Source organism: Palaemon carinicauda, chromosome 29 (genome assembly GCF_036898095.1).
Source record: "Palaemon carinicauda isolate YSFRI2023 chromosome 29, ASM3689809v2, whole genome shotgun sequence".
In the NCBI taxonomy this organism is placed as follows: Eukaryota; Metazoa; Arthropoda; class Malacostraca; order Decapoda; family Palaemonidae; genus Palaemon; species Palaemon carinicauda.
This window is the reverse complement of record NC_090753.1, coordinates 93446073-93470232: the sequence shown is the minus strand read 5'-3', so window position 1 is coordinate 93470232 and position 24160 is coordinate 93446073. Positions and strand designations below refer to the sequence as shown.

Here is a 24160-nt window from a genome sequence, read left to right as displayed (position 1 = left end):
CTCCTTAGACACTTCATCTCAAACACATTCAATTTCTGTCGCTCCATCATTTTCATTCCCCACAACTCCGATCCATACATCACAGTTAGTACAATCACTTTCTCATATAGAACTCTCTTTACATTCACGCCCAACCCTCTATTTTTTACTACTCCCTTAACTGCCCCCAACACTTTGCAACCTTCATTCACTTTCTGACGTACATCTGCTTCCACTCAACCATTTGCTGAAACAACAGACCCCAAGTACTTAAACTGATCCACCTCCTCAAGTAACTCTCCATTCAACATGACATTCAGAAATGAATAAAAATGAATAATTCTTAAAAAAAAATTTAAATATTTACAAATTAACTTGCACTTGGAGGAGGAGGAGGAGGAGGAGGAGGAGGAGGAGGAGGAGGAGGAGGAGGAGGAGGAGAAGGAGGAGGTTACTGCTTGGAGGGAGAATCTTACTCCAAGAGAACTTTTATGTGTTTTTTCATATGAACGAAATTCACTATCACCAACTGAATCTCTTGATTTATGCTTTCTGAACAATTGGTTGTCTCTTTTTATAAACGCGCTTATGTTTTGACAAGGAGCTCATCAGATTACTGCCTTTTTCCATTTCTTAATAATGGCATGAAAATGAAACATCACATTGTCGGTATAAATTTGCTGATCACCCTTCCGAAGCCATATCTGGGTGATTTGTTTCTACAAAGTTTTGAAGGGTTTCCCACATTCTTAACATCTCCCTATACTTGAATCGAGAGGTTTGTCACTGTCCCTCCTCCTCCCCGGATGAAATCTTTCCCGCATACAGTTCACTTTCCCTTTGCCTACACATACACCAAATAGTCTGGCCTATACTTTATATATTTTCCTGTGTTCTCATACACCTGACACCACTGAAATTACCAAACAATTCTTCTTTACCAAAGGGATTAACTACTGCACAGTAATTGTTCAGTGACCACTTTCCTATTGGTAAGGGGTAAAAGAGACTAGTTAGCTATGTTAAGCAGCTCTTCTAGAAGGACACTAAAAAATCAAACCAGTGTTCTCTAGTCTTGGGTAGTGCCATAGCCTCTTACCATGGCCTTCTACTATCTTCAGCTAGAGTTCTCTTGCTTGAGGGTACAATAGGACACACTATACTATCTTATTTCTCTTCCTATTACTTTATAAAAGTTTTTATATTTATATATTAAATATTTATTTAATTATTAATTACCGGTACTTCTCTTATTTCCTTGTTTCCTTTCCTCACTAGGCTACTTTCCCTGTTGGAACCCCAGGGCTTATATCATCCTGCTTTTCCAACCAGGGTTGTAGCTTAGCAAGTAATAATATCAACTAAACTGTAATTGTACTTTAAAAGGGTATATTTTGCTTCCTTAAGGCCCAAGTAACACACCCCCTCTTTCTTCTGCTTCCTCTTGCAAGTTTTCTTTCCATTTGTTTGCCCGTTACACAAATGAAAAACCACCACCAAAGCATCTGCTAAGATTGTCTTTACTAATTATAAAGATGAAGGCACAGTATTGAAAACAATCACATTTCAGTATTATTATTATTATTATCATTATTACTTGCTAAGCCACAAAATTGGGGGAAGTGCCTTGGTATATATATAATATATATATATATATTTATATAAGCCACAACTCTAGTTGGAAAAGCAGGATGCTATAAGCCCAGGGGCCCCAACAGGGACAACAGCCCGGTGAGGAAAGGAAACAAGGAAAAATAGAAATTTCTAAGAAGGGTAGCAACATTAAAATAAATATTTCCTATATAAACTAAAAAGAAATGTAAAAAAAACAAGAGGAAGAGAAATTAGTTAGAATATTGTGCCCGCAAGTACCCTCAAACAAGAGAACTGTATACTGTAGTTCTATCCTTAATATGGGGAAACAGCATGATTTTTCACAAGACACCTCATAAAGAATGGGGACGAGAAACTTTAATGACAAAAGAGTAACAAAATAAGTTGGTCTTGCAGTTTCTAAAGAAAATATCAGAATACTTTTACTGTAACTGCATATTTAAACTGAAAAAACTATTATGATCAACTTGAAACTGCTTCATTTATTAAAAACAGGCCACATGCTAAAACAACAATCTTTATTCTCCCACTTTCATATAAATCTGAGGTAGACATATCCATCTCAACTTGGTAACTCCAAGACATTTTATAAATCATTTGCAATTCCACACACAGCTTGTAGAAAACACACGAACATTTTGTAAAGCAACAAATTACTAAAAGCTGAATCAGCAAAATCGCTTCAGCACAGGAACTGTATATAGTCCAGCCCTTCAAGAGGGGACGTATGTGCAGTCCCTACCTTCACAAGGTACACAACAAGCAAGACAGTATGTTTGTATCCTTGCGTGAGCAAATTTCTATATGCCATCGACACAAACGATGAAAAGAAGTGCAGTAGTAAGTACTATTATTATTATTATTATTATTTGCTAAGCTACAACCCTAGTTGGAAAGGCAGGATGCTATAAGCACAGAGGCCCCAACAGGGAAAATAGCCTAGTGAGGAAAGGAAATTAGGAAAAATAAAATATCTTAAGAATAGTAACATTATAATAAATATTTCCTAAATAATCTATAAAAACTTTACAAAACAAGAGGAAGAGAAATTAGATAGAATAGTCTGCCCGAGTGCACCCTCAAGCATTAGCGGCCAAAGACAAAAACGATGTAATACAGTAATGCACACAGGTGCTCCCCCACAACATACCTCTAGCCAACTACAGCACTTACTTTGTTAAGATAAAATGGCCTTTCCAGCTCGCACTGAAGACACTTCTATATAAAAAATCGTTGGTTTGTATTCATGTAAGAACAAAAGAATATAAAAACCAATACATAACATTGAAAGTTGCTGAAAAAATCAGTCATCAAAAGTGTAAACCTTTAAACTTCACATACTATTTTTTCATCTAAAAGACTGTTTTGATGCATACTATACTGTCAAGTTCACTTGATGAAAAACAATACAAAAAATTGTACATCAGAGTATTTATGGAAAAACAGATTGACAAAAAATTTTTCCTTTTAACATCATACAAAATAAATCACCCATGTCAACTTATAATACAGTTCCTAAAATTCAAGAAATTTCATAAAAAGGTACCTCTTATTCTATATAAATTATACATTCCACAAAAAAATTTTGCCTTTGATACCTGCAACATCTAAATTCTACAACAAAAGGGAATTCCCTGGCTGCTAATTTTGATAAGAACTACAACAATACCTAGTAAAATTCCACTACTAAAAATCAATGAAAGCAAGGTTTCGACTGGTGCTTCAAAATCCATACAACACACAAAAAAATTGACTAACAAACTTCAATAACACTTAACTGGAAGGTCAAAGAAACAACTCACATTAAAAAGAAATTTCATGCCACACAAATTAAAGTCTCAATGCAAAATACTCACTCTGGCGAATGGCGTTTGTGATTATCTAGGAAGAACAGCGCCGACAACGGTTTCCCCTCGTGAGGATTCCATTTATGCAAGCAACGTGGGGACCCTTCTTCGTCTGCCATGTATACCTATGATGAAAGAGAATTTTCATTAAAAAAAAACTTGGATGTCAAATGACTTTTTATTGATCTTGGGCACACACAGAGAATCTTTACATATTGTTGATCACATTACAATAATGTTTAGAATCTTTAAACATTGTTGATCACATATTACAATAATGTTTACCACACATTTTGTATTATCAAATATTAAAAAATTGTATACACACTATTTTTAAAAGCCTCTTTTAATAATTTTCCTTGTTAATATCTTTATATATTTGGGTATCAAATAACAGAGTGCCGAACAGTTTGAAGTTATTGGTGATAAAAGTTATAGCGTACAGTATCAGTACAGTATATTCACTGTATGTATTTTACATTTAAAGTACAATTTCAATTTAGTTGGTGATTACAGGTTAAAAAAATTCCTTAGTTATACAGTATAGAACAATTATCTGTGAATATCCACAAAGCATAGTAAAGTACTGAAAATTATAGAGGGAAGTTTTCCACTGATACAACTGTGACAACAAGAAATACTGCAATCATCAATAAGAAATGCTGTAATCATCAACAAGAAATGCTGTAATCATCAACAAGTAATGCTGCAATCATCAACAAGAAACACTGTAATCATCAACAAGAAATGGAGCAATCATCAACAAGAAAAGCTGCAATCATCAACAAGAAATGCTGTAATCATCAACAAGAAATGCAGCAATAATCACAATACCTGGAAAAACTTGACCAAGCCGTCGAGGGCTGCCGTTGCTAGCGCTGTACCATCTGGACTAAATGCTGCTGCTGTGATAGGAGAAGAATGCTGCTCGATCAACTGATACCCCGAGGTGACATCTTTGCGAGATATGTGTACGCAGTCGTGTTCCCTTAATATCACATTTATTTTCCAAACTTCTGCCTGAAAACATGATGAAAAAAAAAAATCAATGTTTACAATGGTTTCAAACAAGTGAAAAAATTTTACAATGGTTTCAAACAAGTGAAAAAATTGTCACAATTGAGACAGTGTGGGCAAGTGATGAGGATGAATGGAGGGGAGTGAGGGGGGCTTGGGAGGAATCCTTTTAGGGGAAGAAGATTGTGAGGGAGATAAGGTGAAGGATGATATGGAGAGAAAAGTTTTGGTGGAAGAGGATGCCTTTGATAGAAGGCATTGGAGAGGGTGCATCAGGCAACAGACTCCATAATGTATGGATAACAGTCGGAAAGACAAAGACTGATTTCAAACAGTAATGGGCTCAATACAAAACAATACTTTTACTTATTCTAATTATCACAACTCCGTAACCTGACTCTTTAACCACCAAAAGAAACAATACTGATATAAAACTTTTGATGCAGCAATTGGAGGACCATACCAATAATAAAAGATAACGTAATCCCTTTCACAGTGAACTCACTACTAAGGTCAGAGTTATGTTATAAAGAGTAAAGGCACTACAAAGATTATCCATTTTTGTAAATTGTTGCTGAAATGAAATTAAATTTTATATGAATACAGACCTATAATCTATTGTAAGATTATTTAAAATATGCAAAGTAACCCTAATCGCACTCACAAACACACAATGTCTGCTGCAAACTTATGCAGTTAACTTTCATCACAATACAAACTAGATGGGCACTCAGTAGAGTATGCCTCTGCCGTACCAAGCAGTCTTATTTTGCTCATTACTTCCCTGCGTATTTGTACTTCAATGAGTTTTCTTCAAAATATAACAAATTTGGAAATAATTTGTATTTTTCCTAACATACAAACCTGGAGCTATTTATAGGGTATTACTTTCGGCAACACTGAAAACCAGCCAAGACAATTTTAGTGAGGGCTAATTACCCCATCCGCTAGTTAGCGGGAGGGGGTTGGGGTAGACTAGCTACCCCGCTCACTCACACCTGTCGGTTGAGTAACCAATTTTGCTTTCTGGCAGGACTTCTAGGGGGACAAGGTGGCGGGCCAATTTGTATAAATAGCTCCAGGTTTGTATGTTAGGAAAAATACAAATTATTTCCAAATTTGTTATTTGTTCCGACACAGATACAAACCTTCGCTGTTTATAGGGTATTACTTTCGGCAACGCTGAAAACCAGCCTAAGACAATTTTAGTGAGGGATAATTAGTGGGAGGGGGTTGGGGTAGACTAGCTACCCCGCTCACTCACACCTGTTGGTTGAGTAACTAATTTTGCTTTCTGGCAGGACTTCTAGGGGGACAGGGTGGAGGGCCAATTTGTATAAATAGCTTCAGGTTTGTATGTTAGGAAAAATACAAATTATTTCCAAATTTGTTATTTGTTCCGACACATACAAACCTTCGCTATTTATAGGGTGTCTTACTCTTAGGAGGGAGGAAGTTCTACCAACTGGCCTTGGTCATGACCCGGGGTTCTCTCTAATTGATCTTTGATCTAATTAGTAGGAACCCTACCCTCGCTAAAATCAAAGTAGTTACAAGGTAACTCAATGATAGCGGCCTGCAGAAGCTTGTGTGACAGAGACTCGTGGCTTGTCTTTACGTAGGAACTCGAGGATAAGCATGAGTTCTAAGACATACCTAATACCCTCCCTCCCTCCCTCCCTCCCTCCCTCCCGAGAGAGAGAGAGAGAGAGAGAGAGAGAGAGAGAGAGAGAGAGAGAGAGAGAGAGAGAGAGAGAGAGAAATTCTTTTCATTCAAGAAGGTTTCCATGCTCCTGTGGGTTACGTCTTTCAGGTAGTGGGCTGTGAGGTCGTCTGACGCTTCCACACGCCCACTTGCAATACCTGTGCCACAGAAAAATTCTTCTTGAACGCCAGAGACGTTGCAATGCCTCTGACGTCATGAGCTCTGGGTTGGTTGGACAGAGGAGGACCTGGATATAGAGCGTATTCGATTACTTTGCTTATCCAGGAGGAAATAGTATTCCTCGTGACCCTCCTCTTGACCTTCCCCGTGCTGACAAAAAGTGCTCGTACACGGGGGCGAGCTTTTGCTGTTCTTCTTAAGTAACACCTCAGACTCCTTACTGGACATAGTAACAGTTGGTCTGGATCTTCGGTTACAGAACGAAGACTCTCTATCCGAAATGGGACGAACCTGGAGTCCGGCACACCCAGATTTTGAGTCTTAGCTACAAACTCAGGGACGTAGTTGAGGATTACTTCCCCCCATCTCCTAGAGTGGGAGACATCAGCAGATAGATCATGAAGTTCACTGACTCTCTTGGCCAAAGCCAGAGCGAGCAGGAACACCGTCTTCCATGTGAGGTGGCGATCGGAGGCCTGGCGTAGTGGTTTATAGGGGAAGCCCTTCAGAGACCTGAGGACTCGAACCACGTTCCTAGGGGGAGGTCTTAGCTCTGCCTGGGGACAAGTAAGCTCATAACTGCGTATGAGCAAAGAAAGTTCCAACGAGGAGGAAATATAGACTCCTTTCAGTCTGAAGGCGAGACTCAAGGCTGAGCGGTAGCCTTTGACTGCCGAGACCGAGAGACGCATTTCTTCCCGAAGGTATACAAGAAACTTCGCTATAGTTGGAACAGAGGCATTGAGAGGAGAGATACCCCTTCCACGACACCAACCACAGAAAACTGACCACTTTGCCTGGTAGACTGCTTCTGTGGATCTCCTGAGGTGTCCAGCCATTCTTTTTGCAACTGGTTGCGAAAAGCCTCTCTATGTGAGGAGGTGCTGGATAGTCTCCAGGCGTGAAGTCGAAGCGAAGCTACGGCTTTGTGCAAGATGTTGGCATGTGGTTGTTTGAGGATGTCGTGCTGTGGAGGAAGCTCCCTCGGGATCTCCGTGAGGAGATGCAGAAGGCCCGGAAACCATTCTGCGTGATGCCATTGCAGAGCTATGAGGGTAATTTGCAAGTTGTTGCTTGCTCGTACCTGGTTGAAGATTTTTCTCATCAGACAGAACAGGGGAAACGCGTAAGCGTCCAGTTTTATCCACCGTTGTTGGAAAGCATCTTGCCAAAGAGCTTGGGGATCCGGGACTGGGGAGCAGTACAACGGGAGCCTGAAATTCAGGGCCGTTGCGAACAGATCCACAGTCGGTGCCAACTATCCGAGTCGCTCTGCTCAGCTTGTCTGCTAGCACATTCCGCTTGCCCGGAATGAAGCGAGCTGATAGAGTCACCGAGTTGTCCTCTGCCCATCTATGTATCTCTACTGCAAGATGGCACAGCTGCTGCGAAAAGGTACCACCCTGTTTGCTTAGATAAGCTACTACCGTAGTGTTGTCGCTCATCAACACCATGGAGTGCCCCACCAGGACCTGGTGGAACTTTTTGAGGGCCAGAAAGGCTGCCCTCATCTCCAAGAGATTTATGTGCTGGTACAGTACCTTTCTGATTCGGACCATTGGCTGGAGATGTTATAGTGCAGCACGTGAGGCCCCCACCCTTCTTTTGATGCATCCGAAAAAAGAATTAATTCCGGGGAAAAGACGAGAAGACCGACCCCTTTGCAGAGGTTCGGCTCCGCCAGCCACTACCTGAGGTCCGACTGTTCCTCTAGCCCCATGCGGACTAGGTGATCCCGGGAATCGGAGTGTTGGTTCCACTGGGATCTCATCCTGAGGCGACTGTTGGGGACCAGTTGGGTCAGGAAAGAGGTGTGACCGAGAAAGCGAAGCCAATACTGCGGCGGGAGCTCTTCCGGACTGAGGAAGACCTGTGCTATCTCCCTGTCTCTGGATCCTTTCATCTAATGGAAATGCTTTGTGCCTTAGTGTCTAATCACATGCCTAGGTATACCAGTTCTTGAGAGGGGAGCAGTTGAGACTTCTCGAGGTTTACCACGATCCCCAGATCCTGGCAAAACCTTAGAAGCTCGTCTCGGTGGCGGAGAAGGGCCACCTCCGAGTCTGCCAGAATCAGTCAGTCGTCCAAGTATCTTAGGAGACAGATGCCGACTCTGTGAGCCCAAGATGATACTAGGGCGAATACTCTCGTGAATACCTGGGGTGCTGTGGAAAGACCGAAACACAGTACCCTGACCTGGTAATGCTTCCGATTGAACATGAATCTCAGATACTTCCTTCCTAGAAGACGGGTGAATTGGGATCTGGAAGTATGCGTCCTTTAGATCTAGAGTGCACATGAAGTCCTGGGGTCTTATTGCTTGTCTGACTGTGTCGGCCGTCTCCATCCTGAAAGGTGTCTGTTTGACAAACCTGTTCAGGGCCGAGAGGTCGATGAATGGTCTCCAGTCTCCAGACGCCTTTTTCACAAGAAAGAGTCGACTGTAGAAGCCTGGGGACCCGTCAAGGACCTCCTGGAGAGCGTCCTTCTCCAACATGAACTGGACTTCTGCCCTGAGGGCAAACTCCTGTGCGGATCCCTTCGCACAGGAGTTCGATAGAATCGGCACTAGAGTCAGTGGAGGGAGTGTGTGTGAACGGGATATGACACCCTAAACCAATCACCTCGACCATCCAGGGTTCGGCCCCGTGGTGAAGCCACCTCTGCCAACGGCTATGCAGGCATCCCCCCACAGGTGGGCAAATGGGAGGATTGCCCGTCTTATTGGGACCGGCCTCGGCCGGTTCCCTTCTTACCCTTTCCTCCACGAAAGTCCTTTTTGCTGTGAAAGGCCTGCTTCACACCCTTTTTACCCTGCTGTTTTGGGTCTCTAGCCCTTTTCGGTTGCGGGTTTTGCTGTGATTTCCGCTGTGGCTGAGAGAGGTAAGGTCTAGCTGTTAAGACCTTTTGTATGAGGGAGTCCTGACTGGACTTCCTCCACCTCTCTGCCACCCGCTCGACATCCTCGGGATGGAACAAAGAATTGCCCTCGAAAGGAGCATTTCTCAGTCTCGCTACTTTGGCCTGAGGGAGATGTCTATGGAACTTGCCTATGACGGCATCTCTCCTCTTCAGGGTAGTGTTGGCCCAAAGGTTCACTACCTGATGGGAGAGGAACTCGATGGCCCGAGTGCCAGACAATAGGAAAGTCTCCAAAGACTTCTTGGAGGACTCCCGAGACAGGTCTTTAGACCGCATCAGTTGTCCTAAGGATCCTAATCAGAAATCCAGCCACGAAGTAGCCTGTATGGCGTACTTCGCCACCTTCTCCTGGTTTATGATTTCAAAGGCCGAAAAGGAGACTGGAAGTCCCGTAAGTTTCTCGAAGAGTGTGGCCTTTGAGAGCACCTCTATAGAGTGGTCGAGAGGCAGCGTTGGAAGAGATTCCCCGAGGATCTCAAGTACCTCCTCTGAAACACATACGGAGGAGGTAGGAGCTTGGAGGACAAGCTGGAGCGGAGAGAGGAGGTGGACCCAGTTGCCTGGGACATTGCCTTCTGTTTGGCACTCTTCAATCCCTTTGACCAGGGCAAAGCTGCACTGGTCCTATGAGGTTTCTGAGTGCCGTAGAACTGGTCAAGGACCGTTTCTTTTCCATCTAGAGGGGCTGCCGATGGATCTGGAAGTCCATTGATGGAACGGATGCAGGCTAGGACCTGCCAGAAGGCGTGTTCCGACTCCTTCCTCTCATCCTCCGTAAGCTTAGGGCTAGCGGCTGCTGGCATAGCGTCGTCCTCGAGATCGCTCTGCCCTTCCACGTCCGAGCTCTCATCCATAGGAGCCCAGAGTGGGTCAAAGTCGTCAACTGGATAGACTGGTGATAGGGAGACTTCCTAGGAGGTGCTCGCTTCCGGCTGCCTGGGAGGCAGTGAGGAAGGAAGCCTGGCCGAGGATTTGGGGATGGTGAACAAATCCTTCGGTTCCCTCCCATGAGGCTGGAGGTCCTCTGTCCCCAGGGGTCTAGAGGACTCCGTCGGCTTACAGGTGGAATGCAAGTCCGTTGCCGTACGGAGTGAGTCCCGTCCGGTTGCAGGTCGTGCCTCCCTAGACACTATCTCGACCGGTAAGGGACGGAAGGAGTCTCCATAGGAAGTAACCCTATCCTCCTTGAGGGGCGAAGGACGAATCCCTTTCCTTTTCCCCTTTGGTCTGGGCTGTGGCATCTTGAACTGCAGGGGGCTACCCTGAGGTCCATTCCTAATCTCTTCCAGAGGTCTTTAGCAAGAGGATGACTGTCTCCCCTTGCCAGAAAAACCCGCCTGTGCGGGATCTTCCGAACTCCTCCTAGGATCAGATGGAGGAGAGGACCTTGGGAAAAGAGGAGGCGATAAGGGGATCCTAGGTGTGTCACCTAAGGACTGGGAGCGGGGAACGACTCCTTTCATGGCTTGGCACATTACATTGAATAACGTGCTAAGCCACGGGGGGTCACAGGCTCCTGAGGAACTAAGGGGGAGGTCCTTAGGAAGGAACTGCTCCCTGGGTTTAGGAACCTGGGCAGGTTTCTTAACCCACTTGTCTGATGGAGGCTTCCCTACAGGCAAGATCGGCACAGGCCTACCCTTAGGGATAGGATCTGAGATTGGTAGCGCAGGCAACTGTTGTCTCTGTTGAGGCCTAAGGGGCTTGAGAGAATGATTGTGAGTGCCAAGATGGTCCTGCGCTCTTGCGCCGAACTGTTGGTAGGCGGAAGGGTGCTCCTGCGCGCGCCCTTCCCGATTGCGCGCACCTTTTTCGCGCTCGTGGCGCGCATGAGGTTGTTCGCGCTCGTGGCGTGCATGAGGTTGTTCGCGCTCATGGCGTGCATGAGGTTGTTCGCACACCTGGCGTGCATGAGGTTGTTCGCGCACCTGGCGCGCATGATGCGCATAAGGTTGTTTGCGGGCATGGCGCGCAGTAGGTTGTTCGAGCGCATGGCAAGCAACAGGATGTTCGCGCATATGGCGCGCCATACGATCAACCCGCGCGCCATGTTCGCCATTTTGTTTGCGCGCGCCAACTTGGTCGTGCACGCGAGAGTTCTCAGGTTGGTGAGAGAACTCCCTGCTACGCTCACCCGAAGGTTCACGATAGCTTGTGTTGTGTGACCGTGAACGATCAACACAAGTAGAGTTTGAAAACTCTCTGTCATAAAAAGAATGACTATGGTCACGAGAACCCAAAAGTTCAGCATGAACTGTGTTGCGCGAACCCGAAGGATCAACGCAACGAGAAACCAAAGTTTCTCTGTCACGATACACCAAAGTGTTAGCGCGACTAAAGTTACGAGAGCCCAAGGGTTCAGCGTAGCTCAGGTTACGAGACCTCAAAGGATCAACGTAACGAGGAACCGAGGTTCCTCTGTCACGAGATCCCGAAGGATCAACGTGACCGACGGTACGAGAACCCGGAGGTTCAACGTTACCATCGTGATGAGAGCCCGAGGGTTCAGCATAACAGAAACCCGAAGGTTTCAAGTCGCGAGAGCCCGAAGGTTCAGCGCGACGGAGACCCAAAGGATTCCTGCTGTCATGAGAACCTGCAGGATCAACATGACAAGAGCCCGAAGGCTCACGATCACGCCGGCCCAAAGGGTGATCGTCACGAGACCTCGAAGGGTCAACATGAGGAGAACCAGCAGGTTCAAAAAGACGTCTCCTCACAGCCCGGGGTGGAGAGGGGTTACCCACCCCTCCACTCTATGAACCTCCGGAGAGGAACGTTCAACAGACTCCGCCCGAGGGGGAGACTGATTAAGGTCTACAAGTAGTGCTCGACTTACGACCGATGCGACTTACGACGATTCGACTTTACGACGATTTTTTCAGGGCGATGACATCAAAAGTCTATCAGAAATAGGACGCTAATTGGACAAATATTTCTTTGGGAGTAATATATTTTTTTTTCTTTTGTATAAAAATAAACTGATTTATCCTGGTAAATTATTATTTTCTTTTATTGATAATATACAGTATCTATTTTTAGTAAAAAGTATATAAAGAACAGTTTTAATATACAGTATCAATGTCTGGTGACATCATATTACTGGCGGAAAGCGACCGGGCAATACAGTGATTTCCTTCCAATAGGCTAACGATTAATATTAGTATTCCCATTATGGAAATATCAAGTAACGATACAAACTATTTTATGGGTCTGAATCGATTGTCATGAGTATTACGTAGCGTAAATTTTATTCTACGCTGTTTTATTTAATACCTGGTAATAGATCGATATTTATCTAAATAAAGTAAACTAATAGGACAAATATTTTCTTAGAAATAATATTACCTTTTACATCATGAAAACTAAATACATTTGCTTGGTAAGTTAGTATTTTCATTCACTTCTTGCAAGAAAAAAGAAAAGGGATTTACATATTTTGCAAGTCATTCTTTGTCGAGTTTATGACGCGTGTCTTGTGACGTCATATTTCTGGTGGAAGCGCACTGGCAAACCGAATGATTTCGTCTCATCGTGTTACATAGTAATCTTATTACAGTATTCCCGTCATCGAAACACCGAGTAACGATTAGTGGTCTGTATTAGTAGTTACGAGAATAGTACTACTTACCACAAATTTAAGAAAAATAGTCTGATGACGTCATATTTCTTGCGGAAGGTGAATGGCAAATCAAGTGATTTCCTTTTGATGTGTTACTGATATTCCCATAATCAAAACATCGAGTAATGATATAAAGAATTTCTAATTATGTTCAAAGAAATGTGAACATTTAACAGGGAATTAAAAATCAAAAGAGAGAGAGAGAGAGAGAGAGAGAGAGAGAGAGAGAGAGAGAGAGAGAGAGAGAGAGAGAGAGATTAATTAATTATGAAGATATTTTGAATAAGAAAACTACATAAACAATGAGAGAGAGAGAGAGAGAGAGAGAGAGAGAGAGAGAGAGAGAGAGAGAGAGAGAGAGAGAGAGAGAGATTAATTAATTATGAAGATATTTTGAATAAGAAAACTACATAAACAATGAGAGAGAGAGAGTGAGAGAGAGAGAGAGAGAGAGAGAGAGAGAGATTAATTAATTATGAAGATATTTTGAATAAGAAAACTACATAAACAATGAGAGAGAGATTAATTATGAAGATATTTCTAATAAGAAAATTACATAAACAATGCTATGTGCGCATAATCACAGTACAGTAGCGTGACCTGGAGATCAGCTGATCGCTACCGATAGTAAAACCAATGTAATTGTTAAATATTGAAATGCTCCTGAAATTGAAAAATAGCACATAAACATGCTTTATTAAACCACTATTAAACACTATAAGTTCTAGTGAAATATGAAGGCTTACTAATAAAATAAATATGACAAATTCGTAGATAATTTGTATTTTTCCTAACTATACAAACCTTAGCTATTCAATAGGGATATTACTTCCGGCGTAGCTGAAATGACGAGCCATTAAAATTTAACGAGGGTTTACTACCCACACCGCTAGTTAGCGGGGGGTAGGGGAGGGTAGCTTGCTAACCCCCCCCCCCCCTCACACACACCTGTGCTTGGAGGTAGGACTTTAAGGGGGATAGGGCTGGCGGGCAAGTTTGATTAAATAGCTAAGGTTTGTATAGTTAGGAAAAATACAAATTATCTACGAATGTTATTTGTTCCGTAACTGACGTACAAACCACGCTATTTAATAGGGGTGACTCATCCATTAGGAAGGGTGGACGTCCCAGCCAGTACTGGCTTTTTGGCTTTGCCCAGGGGCTCGTTATTTGAGTGTGTCAGCAACCAAGAAATAAGGAGTCCCTGCACCTCGCTAGAACCTTGCTACACAAGGACTGCGGCCTACGCAAGCTGTGTGTGAAGGTATAACGAAGTGTGACTCGTCCTAGGAAGTTGATCTGAAGTTCTTTAGATGGAAACTTTAGACTAAGACTCTCCCAATACCACCTCGTCAGGGTATGGGGACATGACAGTATTAACTTAATACTAGGAACACAAGGAAACATGGTTTACCTGCAGTGGTTTGAGGTCAGCTATGCAGAGAACCCAGGATGCTGCTTTCCCCAAGAGAGGGGATGATGAAGAAAAAAATAAGGGCCATACAAACCTTTTCATTCATGCAGACTAAAACCGGGTAACAATGCCCTCAACCTTCTGCTACTTGTCCAATAAGGAGCTTGAGGTTTTAAACCACCTGTTGTGCAGCCACCACAGGGCCGATAGAGAACGTATCGAGCCTCCTGTGGGTCCTGTCTTGCAGGTAGTGGGCTGTGAAGGATGTCCGACGCTTCCACACACCAGCTTGAAGGACCTGCGTCACTGAAAAATTCTTTTTGAAGGCCAGAGACGTAGCTACGCCCCTGACATCATGTGCTCTAGGGCGACATGACGGAGGGGGGTCTGGATTCAGGGACAGATGAATCACCCGTGCGAATCCATGCCGAGATGGTGTTCTTGGTGACCCTCCTCTTAGTCCTCCCTGTGCTAACGAATAACGCTGGAACGGACTGCAGCCGTTCTTTTAAGATATAGCCTCAAACTCCTTACTGGGTATAGTAAGAGATGGTCTGGGTCATCTGTTAGAGAACGGAGACTAGAAATCTGGAAGGAGTCGAACCGAGGGTCCGCTACTCCTGGATTCTGAGTCTTAGCAATAAACTCGGGGACGAATCTGAACGTTACCTCCCCCCATCCCCTTGAATGGGCGATGTCATACGAGAGACCATGAAGTTCGCTAACACGCTTGGCCGGAGCCAAAGCTAGTCAGAACACCGTCTTCCAAGTTAGGTGGCGATCTGAAGCCTGGCGTAATGGTTCATAGGAAGGTCTCTTAAGAGACCTGAGAACTCGAACCACGTTCCATGGAGGAGGTCTCACTTCCGACTGAGGGCAGCTAAGTTCATAACTTCGTATGAGTCGGGAAAGTTCCAGCGAAGAAGAAATGTCCATTCCTTTTAGCCTGAAGGCTAGACTTAAGGCAAAGCGATAGCCTTTCACTGCCGAGACTGAAAGGTGCATTTCTTCCCGCAAATACATGAGGAACTCCGCTATTGTTGGAATAGTGGCATCGAGTGGTGATATACCCCTTCCACAACACCAATCACAGAAGACTTTCCACTTTGCCTGGTAGACAGCTGCGGATGACTTTCGCAGATGTCCAGACATCCTGACCTCTCAGCGAGGAGATGCTGGATAGTCTCCAGGCGTGAAGTCGTAGCGAAGCTACGGCTTTGTGGAAGATGTTAGCACGTGGTTGTCCGAGTAGATTGTGTCATGGAGGGAGCTCTCTCAGTAGTTCCGTTAGGAGTTGCAGAAGGTCTGGAAACCATTTCGCATGATGCCATGGCGGAGCTATGAGGGTCATCAAAAGATTGACCGATGTTCTGGTCTTGTTGAGCACCCTCCTCATCAGACAGAACGGGGGGAAAGGCGTACACGTCGATGTTGTCCCACCGTTGTTGGAAGGCATCTTGCCAGAGAGCCTTGGGATCCGGGACTGGGGAGCAGTACAGCGGAAGATTGAAGTTCAGAGCTGTTGCGAACAGATCCACAGTCGGAGAACCTCACAAAGTCAGGACTTTGTTGGCTACTAGATGATCCAAAGACTACTCGGTACTCACTATCTGAGACGCTCTGCTCAGATTGTCGGCGAGCACATTCCTCTTGCCTGGAATGAAACATGCCGATAGTGGAATCGAGTGGACTTCGGTCCATCTCAGTACAGTATCTCTACTGCGAGATGGGATAGCTGCTTCGAAAAGGTACCTCCTTGTTTGTTGATGTAGGACACTACTGTGGTGTTGTCGCTCATCACCACCACGGAGTGACCCGCCAGGTATTGTTGGAACTGTTGAAGGGCCAAAAAGATGGCCTTCATCTCTAGAAGGTTTATATGGAGGCACTTTACTGATTCTGACCACAGGCCTGAGGTCCTGTGTTGCAGAACGTGGGGCTCCCACCCTTTCTTTGAGGCGTACGAAAACAGCATCAAATCCGGGGGGAGGACGAGAAGATCCACTTCCCTTCGTAGGTTCTCGTCTGTCACCCACCACTGAAGGTCCGTCTGTTCCGCAGGACCCATGGGATCATGACGTCTGGGGAATCGTGACCCTGATTCCACCGGGACTTGAGTCGCCATTGGAGTCATCCTGAGGCGACTGTTGGGAACTAGATGGGCCAAGGATGAGAGGTGACCGAGGAGACGTAACCATGATTGGGCTGGAAGTTCTTCTCGTCTGAGGAAAGGACTTGCGACCCTCCTCAGCCTTGCTATCCTGTCGTCTGATGGGAAGGCTTTGTGGAGATTGGTGTCTATAATCATGCCTAGATATACCAGTCTTTGAGTGGGAAGCAGAGAGGACTTCTCGAGATTTACCATGATCCCCAGATCCTGGCAAAGTCCCAGAAGTTTGTCACGGTGTTGAAGAAGGGATGATACCGAGTCTGCTAGGATCAGCCAGTCGTCCAGATAACGGAGGAGACGGATGCCGATCCTGTGTGCTCACGAAGATATTAGGGTGAACACTCTGGTGAAAACCTGTGGTGCTGTGGAGAGACCGAAACACAGCACCTTGAACTGGTACTCCTTGTTGTCTAGGCTGAATCTTAAGTACTTCCTTGAAGATGGGTGGACTGGGATCTGGAAGTACGCGTCCTTCAGATCCAGTGTACACATGAAGTCTTGCAGTCTCACTACTAGTCTGACCGTGTCTGCGGTCTCCATGCTGAACGGAGTTTGTTTGACAAACTTGTTCAGAGCCGAGAGGTCGATGACTGGTCTCCAGACTCTAGACGCCTTCTTTACAAGAAAGAGTCGACTGAAGAAGCCTGGGGACCCATCGAGGACCTCTTGGAGAGCGCCCTTCTTCAACAGGGTCTGTACTTCTGCCCGCAGGGCTTGCTCCCTTGCTGATCCCATGGCAAGGGAGCTGAACGACACTGGATTCATCGTCAGGGGAGGTAGAGTTGTTGTGAACGGGACGCGATATCCCTGACTGATTACGAAAATCGTTCAGGAATCGGCCCCGAGTTGCTGCCACCTGTCTGCGCAACTTTGTAGGCATCCCCCCACTGGTGGACATGCAGGGGGACTGCCAATCCTAGCGTTTGCGGCCTCGGCTGCTCCCTCTAGGATTCTTTCCTCCTCTGGAGGACTTCTTGCCTTACCTATCCTTGACAGGAAAGGGCTTAGACACCGCTGTCTTCGCTGCTGCCGTTGGTTTCGTGGTCTTGGTAGGACGGGACTGCTGAGGTGCTGGAGGCTTATAGGGCTTTGATGTCAAAGCCCTATGAAGGAGGGAGTCTTGGTGAGACTTTCTCAACCACTCAGCGGCCTGTTCCACATCCTTAGGCTCAAACAGGTTCGTTCCTTCCAAGGAAGAATGCCTGAGCCTATTTATCTCGGTGCTAGGGACCTTCTGATGGAACCTCTCAGCCACCGCATCCCGACATTTCAGGATGGTGTTCGCCCACAAGTTCGAGACTTGGTGGGCCAGAAACTCGATCGTGTGAGTGCCTGAGAGGAGGAACGTCTCCATAGCTTTCCTGGTACGTTCTTTGGAGAAGTCCTCAGAGCGTATCAGGATACCTAAGATCCCTAACCAGATATCCAGCCACGAAGTGGCTTGCATAGTGCACTTCGCAACCTTCTCCTGGTTAAGGATCTCTGTTGCCGAGAATGAGACCTGCCGGTTGGAGTCTCTCTCAAGAGGGACTCCCCTGGTAAGCTCTTCCAAAGAATGGTGGAGAGGAAGAGCTAAACAAGGCCCCTCCAAGCTCTCGAAGTACCTCCTCTGCTGTACGCGAGGAGGTGGGAGAAGCTTGTTGCCTGCACTGGAACGGTTAGAGGAGGCTAACTCAGAGAGCTGGACAGCGATCTTGTCCCTGGTACTCTTAACCCCCTGAGACCAGGGCAGAGCAGCACTGGCCTTAAAAGGTTTTTGAGTGCCAAATACGCAGTCCAAGACCGTGTCTTTGCCCTCACGAGGAGGAATCTCTGGGTCGGCAAACCCATTGAGAGTCCTCATAAGAGTCAGGACCTGCCAAAATGCATGCTCTGACTCATGTAGTTCTCCTCCGGATGTCAGACTTGCAGCAAAGTCTCCTGTCCCCAAAGGCTCTTCTTGGAGAGATTTGCGGACGTTCTCCGAGTGGCTAGCTGGCTCCGTCCTAAGTCTCGTCAAGGATTTTGGCACTGTCTGAGTCCTTCGACTCCTTCCTGGGAAGGATGTAGGACTCTAACATAGACAGAGGCAAGTTCTTCTCCAACCCTATCCGGGACGACTTTTCAACGCGAGGTGGGGTTTCCCTCATTGGTGTGATGGGGGAATGTCTCACCTCACGTGACTCCCCTGAGGACAGGAAATCCTCGTCCGACAGGGAGGGAGAAAAGGTCTGGGGGGGTGAAGGAACCTGCCTCGAAGGCTTACGAGGAGACAGCTTAGCTCTTGGAGAAGTCACCGCGTCAGAAACTCCTCTTTTTCTCTTCAGAGGGGTAGACGCAGCCAAGGATCTGTGACCCAACTCAGAGAGAACAGGCTTGAAAGCCTGTATAACCGCTCTGATTAGTGCACCGAACCATGGCTGTTGACTGACAGCCTCTGGAGGGACAGCGATTGACGGATTCTTGGGAGGAGTTTCCACTGGGGGTTCGGCCTGGAAAGAAGAAAAAGAGTTCCTGGACCTTTCTGGATGCTTCCCTTCCACCGCAGTGCGCGCTGTTCTGCACTTGCGGGGAGGGGAATGCGGCGATGGCGACCTTGCCGTGCGTTGTCCAGCAGCCTCGCGCGCGGGAGGGTATTGACGCTCGCGCGGGGGCGCGTGATGGTGCTCACGCGATGGGGAATACCCGGGGTAGCGCGCGGGAGACTGCTGATGCGCGCGCGGGCGATTGCGAAGGCGCGCAGGCGAGTGATGGCGCGTAGGAGCGTGCACGGGAGACTGTGGGCTCACAGAAGAGTGCGCAGGAGACTGATTGCGCGTGTGGGCGCGCAGGATCAGGTCGTTGGACATGTGGGCGTGCGGGCGAGAGTTCGCGCGCCCCAGAAGATGTCGTAGGGCGCGCGCGCGCAGGAGATACCCCTGGTGCGCAGACGCGCAGTCAAAGCCTGTGCGCGTGGGCGCGCATCTTGCGGGCACGCGTCAGTATGGTGATGCGTAACTGTAGGAGAGAATGGGCGCGGGCGCGCGCGCATATCCTCTTGGGCGCGAGCAGGTGGATGTGCGCAATTGCGCGATGGCGAGGGATGGCGCGCTGGAGACAGCAGTCGGCGCATTGGCGAGCGCTGGCTTGTAGGCGAAGTCTTTGACTTCTCTACAGCTCCCAGATCCGACGATCATGGGCGCGCAGGAGAGATACCTGTACGTGGGAGCTGGCGCACGGGAGAGCTCTGACGCTTAGGAGAGCGGTGGCGCGTTGGCAAGCGCCGACGCGTAGGAGGTTGCTGGCGCGCAGGTGAGCGCTGGCGCACAGGTGAGCGCTAGCGCGCTACCTCAGGCAAAGCCTGGAGCACAGGAGAACGTTGGCGCGCATACCCATCATGGCGCGTAAGGGACGTATGCGCACGATGGCACGTACGCCCTTGATGCCCCGTAATCCCTTTGATTGATTGATTGAAAGTTTTCTGGCATCCTGACATCTAAGGTCATTGACGCCGATACCATTTACTGTATATGAAAATTAAAAGAGAATTCGATTAAAACCATAAAAATTAAGAAGTCATTAAAATAGTTAAATAGTTTTCAGAAGACCTGCTTCTGAAATAAATCTAAAAATTCCGCTCGCATAGTAAGACGCATCATGTCCAAGAATCTTGGCAAGGATAAACCTGCCATCCTCACCTCGAGCCTCAAACAGATATCTATTTCTTAAGTTAGTAAAATTAGGGCATTCGGTCAACAAATGCCTCACTGTTAAAGGTACTAAGCAGTCCTCGCAATACGGTTGGCGTTGGCCCTTCAGCAGAAACTCGTGTGTGACCAATACTGAGACGACAAAGAGTCGTCTCCCATTTTCGGGGAATCATGTTATACCTCCAAGGTGATATGATATTTGTTACTTCCCTCATTTTATTGCCGTCTTGACTGTCCCAGTGCTGTTGCCATTTATCACAAACCAATTTCTTGATGTAAGGTAGGAGATCGTTACATGGAATGGGATACCTCCTTGGTAGCAACTGGGATGCCGCATTCTTCGCCAGTAAATCTGCCTTCTCATTCCCAGACACACCTACATGTGCTGGAACCCAACAAAATCGAACAGTTATACCTTTCCGTCCAATAATAAAAAGCCATTCTAAAATCTTTAAAACTAGAGGGTTACTAGAATTAAAAACTTCTAAAGCTTGAAGAACACTCCTTGCATCACTAAAAATTGTAAAATTACCCTCCTTTTCCAAAGCTATTTTCTCAATAGCGGTTAATATGCCATACAGTTCGGCAGTAAATATGGAGGCGGTCACAGGAAGTGCACCTCTACAATTAAAATCATTACTATGTACTCCAAATCCAACGCCAGCATCAGATTTGGAGCCATCAGTATATATAAAAGTCGATCCCCTATGTTCTTCGACATGTTCCATAAAAAGAGACCTGGATTCTAAGTCAGTCATATTCTTCTTAACTCCAATAAAGTATTTACAAAAAGATATGTCAGGTAATTTCCATGGAGGCGTTGATGATACCTTGAATGGAAGTACCTTAGTTCTAATTATATCCAGACTATTTAAAAATCGTTTCACCCGAAAGCCATAAGGTTGAGGAGATTTTGGGTGCAACTCAAAGTATGATGCGTGTCCTACAAGGCTTGCAGTCTGAAAGGCTAGAGAGCTAGGGAGTCTTTGCAATCTAAACCAATACCGAAGAATGGAAGACATTCGGTAAAGGTCTAGAGGTAACTCTCCAGCATCAACAAGGAGACTTGGGATAGGCGAGGTTTTAAAAGCTCCAGTAGATAATCTAATACCTGCATGATGTATCGAGTCTAATATTTTTAACCGGCTTGGGGTGGCTGAAGAATATACCTCACAACCATAACTAATTTTGGAAAAAATCAAGGCTTTGTATAATTTTAAAATAGTATTGCGGTCTGCCCCCCATGATGTATGGGACAATACTTTTAAGATATTCAGAGCTTCAACACATTTAGCTTTTAGCGCTTTTAGGTGAGAAACCCATGTAAGTCTACAGTCAAATATCAAACCTAAAAATTTGGTTTCCGATACACATGGTATCCGTTGACCTTTAATGTATATATCCGGGTCTGGATGTACTCCCCGGATACGACAAAAATGGACAATGGTAATCCCTTTGAAAGGACGACCTTCCACCGATGGGGATCGCGAACGATCCGCTGAGAGGACTAGGTCCATAGCAGGAACAGTCGGTAAACGCTGACGAGGCTCCTGTGCGGCGGACTGCAACGATGATGATGAACCACAGAGACGCCTCCTCACCGCAGGTGAAGGAAGGCCTCTCTGGCAAAGAGGAAGGCGAGCCTTGCGACGGATGCGCCCTCTGGGGGCCGTTGGGTCAGCAAGCTGACCTTTTGCAGTCCTGCGAAGAGGAGTCTCTGTAAGTGAACTCCCCCCTCCACCAGCAGGAGAGACTGTTAGACTTAGTTTCTGCCTTGTAGATTGAGCAGCCACGGGAGAAACTAAGCCTTCAACTACTGCGGGATGTGAAGAGGCAGAGGTATTAGGAGATACCGCATTGGATACCTCTGACACCACAACGTCAACAACTGACAGAGGATTAACCTCTGCCAAAGTCGGCGATTGCTTGACAGCGGCACCCAATCAGATGTAGTCAAGAAGTGCTTCCTTGGAGGGCGAACCCTCGAGCCCCAAGGAAGACCAAAGCTGCAAAAGATTTGTTAATGACAAATCCTCCCCCGGGGGAAGAGTTGGAGCTGCCTCGCTAGGGGAGGCAACGCCATCTCTCAAACCCCGAGCTTGGAAAACAGAACCATGGTCTACGCTACCACTTGACAGTCTCTCTAAAGAGACCGATCGAGTGGGAGCTTCGGAGGAGGTTTGGGCAACGGAAGAAGAGTCCTTGGGTTTTTCTCCTTTCAAAGAAACCTTCGAAGGAGAAATATCCCGTCTGGACTTCTTCTTACGTCGCCGAGAAAACCTCTCCCACTGGGAGGTAGACCACTCCCTACACTCACCACATTTATTATTACTATCACACCATTGACCTCTACAGTAAGGGCAAAGGGTGTGAGGGTCTGTCTCGACCGCCGACATAAATGTTCCGCAGGGGCGGTCGGGTAATCCAGGAAAGGTGGGCATAATCGCAGAGGGCAACTTCACACACAAACCTGATAAAGAAAAAGCAAAATAGCATTAATGGCTGCCAAGAGAGAGGCGAGGATGAGAGAGGACACGTCCGTCTACCATCCGAGTCGAGAGCAAAGTGAGCTCAAGCACAGGTGTGTGTGAGGGGGGGAGGGGGGTAGCAAGCTACCCTCCCCTAACCCCACTAACTAGCGGTGTGGGTAGTAAACCCTCGTTAAATTTTAATGGCTCGTCATTTTAGCTACGCCGCAAGTAATACCGCTATTAAATAGCGTGGTTTATCAGTCAGTTATGGAATAATTAAATACTGTATAAAGCTTTAAAAATGTGTACATACGAACGCATGTACACACAGAAAAAGAGAGAACATATTTGTATGGTTAAAAATATTGGCTATAAACAAAGTATATGAAAACTATATCATATAACATTCTGGTGCTGTATATAATATTCATCATGAATATATTTCAAATAAATTACGTAATTATATAAACAATACGCCATTTGTATGTGCAATGCGGGACCGTTAGATCAACAGCACAGCTGATCACAACCAAAGGTAAACAAAAAAGTTGGTAATTTTTGACTGCAAAAATGTTTCCGAAATTGAAAAATAGAATACAATAGGGATTTATTAGAGCATAAGATATACTATGGAATAAGAAAATTAAATAATGATATACAGTAGGAAAATTTTGATAAAATATGACTTGGATGATTGTCGAATCTTAACACAGCTTAATAAATCTACGGAAACTTTACTTTTTTTAATTCGCCATACGCCGAAATCGACTTACAACGAGCCTCTCGGTCCCTATCTCCATCGTAAGTCGGCAACTACCTGTACAGATAATTCCTCCGCAGGGGAGGAGAGTTCACCTGAAGGAGAACTACGCTTATAACAAGGTTCTCTTTCCGCCCCTGGAGGAGAACCTAAAGCGTAAGGAGATTGCCGATGTACAGAAGCAATCTTCTCTCGCGACCGAGAGATATGTTCTCCCGAAGGAGAAGCTTGCCTTGGAGAGAGCCCTGCCACCGCCCCTGGTGGGTTAGCCAACTCCTTGGCGTGGGAACCAGACTCTTGGTCTGACCGACAGGCAACAGCGCCTGCGCCCAGAAGAGGAGGATAGACCTCCGCAGAGGAAGGAGATGACCGCCTTCTCTCTGCTCCCCTTTGGAGGAGATCAAGGAGAACTTCCTTCGTAGGGGGACCATCGACGCCCAGCGATGGCCACAAAGACACAAGGTCTGGAACAGAACAGGCGCTCCTTGGGGGAAGAGAAGGAGCAGACTCACTAGGGGAGCCGCCACCTTCGTCTATCCCACAGGGTTGACCTGGAGTCACAAGCCCTGCGCTACTGCTTGACCGCGCCCTGGAAGGGGCTGGTCGTAGATTAGCTTCGGGCAGAGATTTGGGTAGAGGAAGCAGAAGCCCGCGATTTCTTCGATTTCGATGAAGACCCCAAAAGCGAAGATTTGCATTTAGATTACTTCTTCTTACGCGTAAACCTCTCCCATTGGGAGGCAGGCCACTCCCTACACTCGGAACAGGTGTTGTCCCGCGAATACCGAGTT

At 46.2% G+C, this 24160-nt stretch overlaps 1 protein-coding gene across 5 annotated transcripts in view; it reads right to left on the bottom strand.

Annotated features, from left to right (window-relative positions):
* Ge-1 (Enhancer of mRNA-decapping protein 4 homolog Ge-1) overlaps positions 1–24160 on the bottom strand; it is a 131268-nt gene that overhangs the window by 82092 nt on the left and 25016 nt on the right. For all 5 annotated transcript variants that reach the window (XM_068352946.1, XM_068352948.1, XM_068352950.1 and 2 more), the window contains exons 6-7: positions 4275–4460; positions 3450–3565 (exon numbers count right to left, since the gene is read on the bottom strand). In XM_068352946.1, the coding sequence (XP_068209047.1) occupies positions 3450–3565; positions 4275–4460 (302 nt within the window). The remainder of the gene's footprint in view (positions 1–3449; positions 3566–4274; positions 4461–24160) is intronic.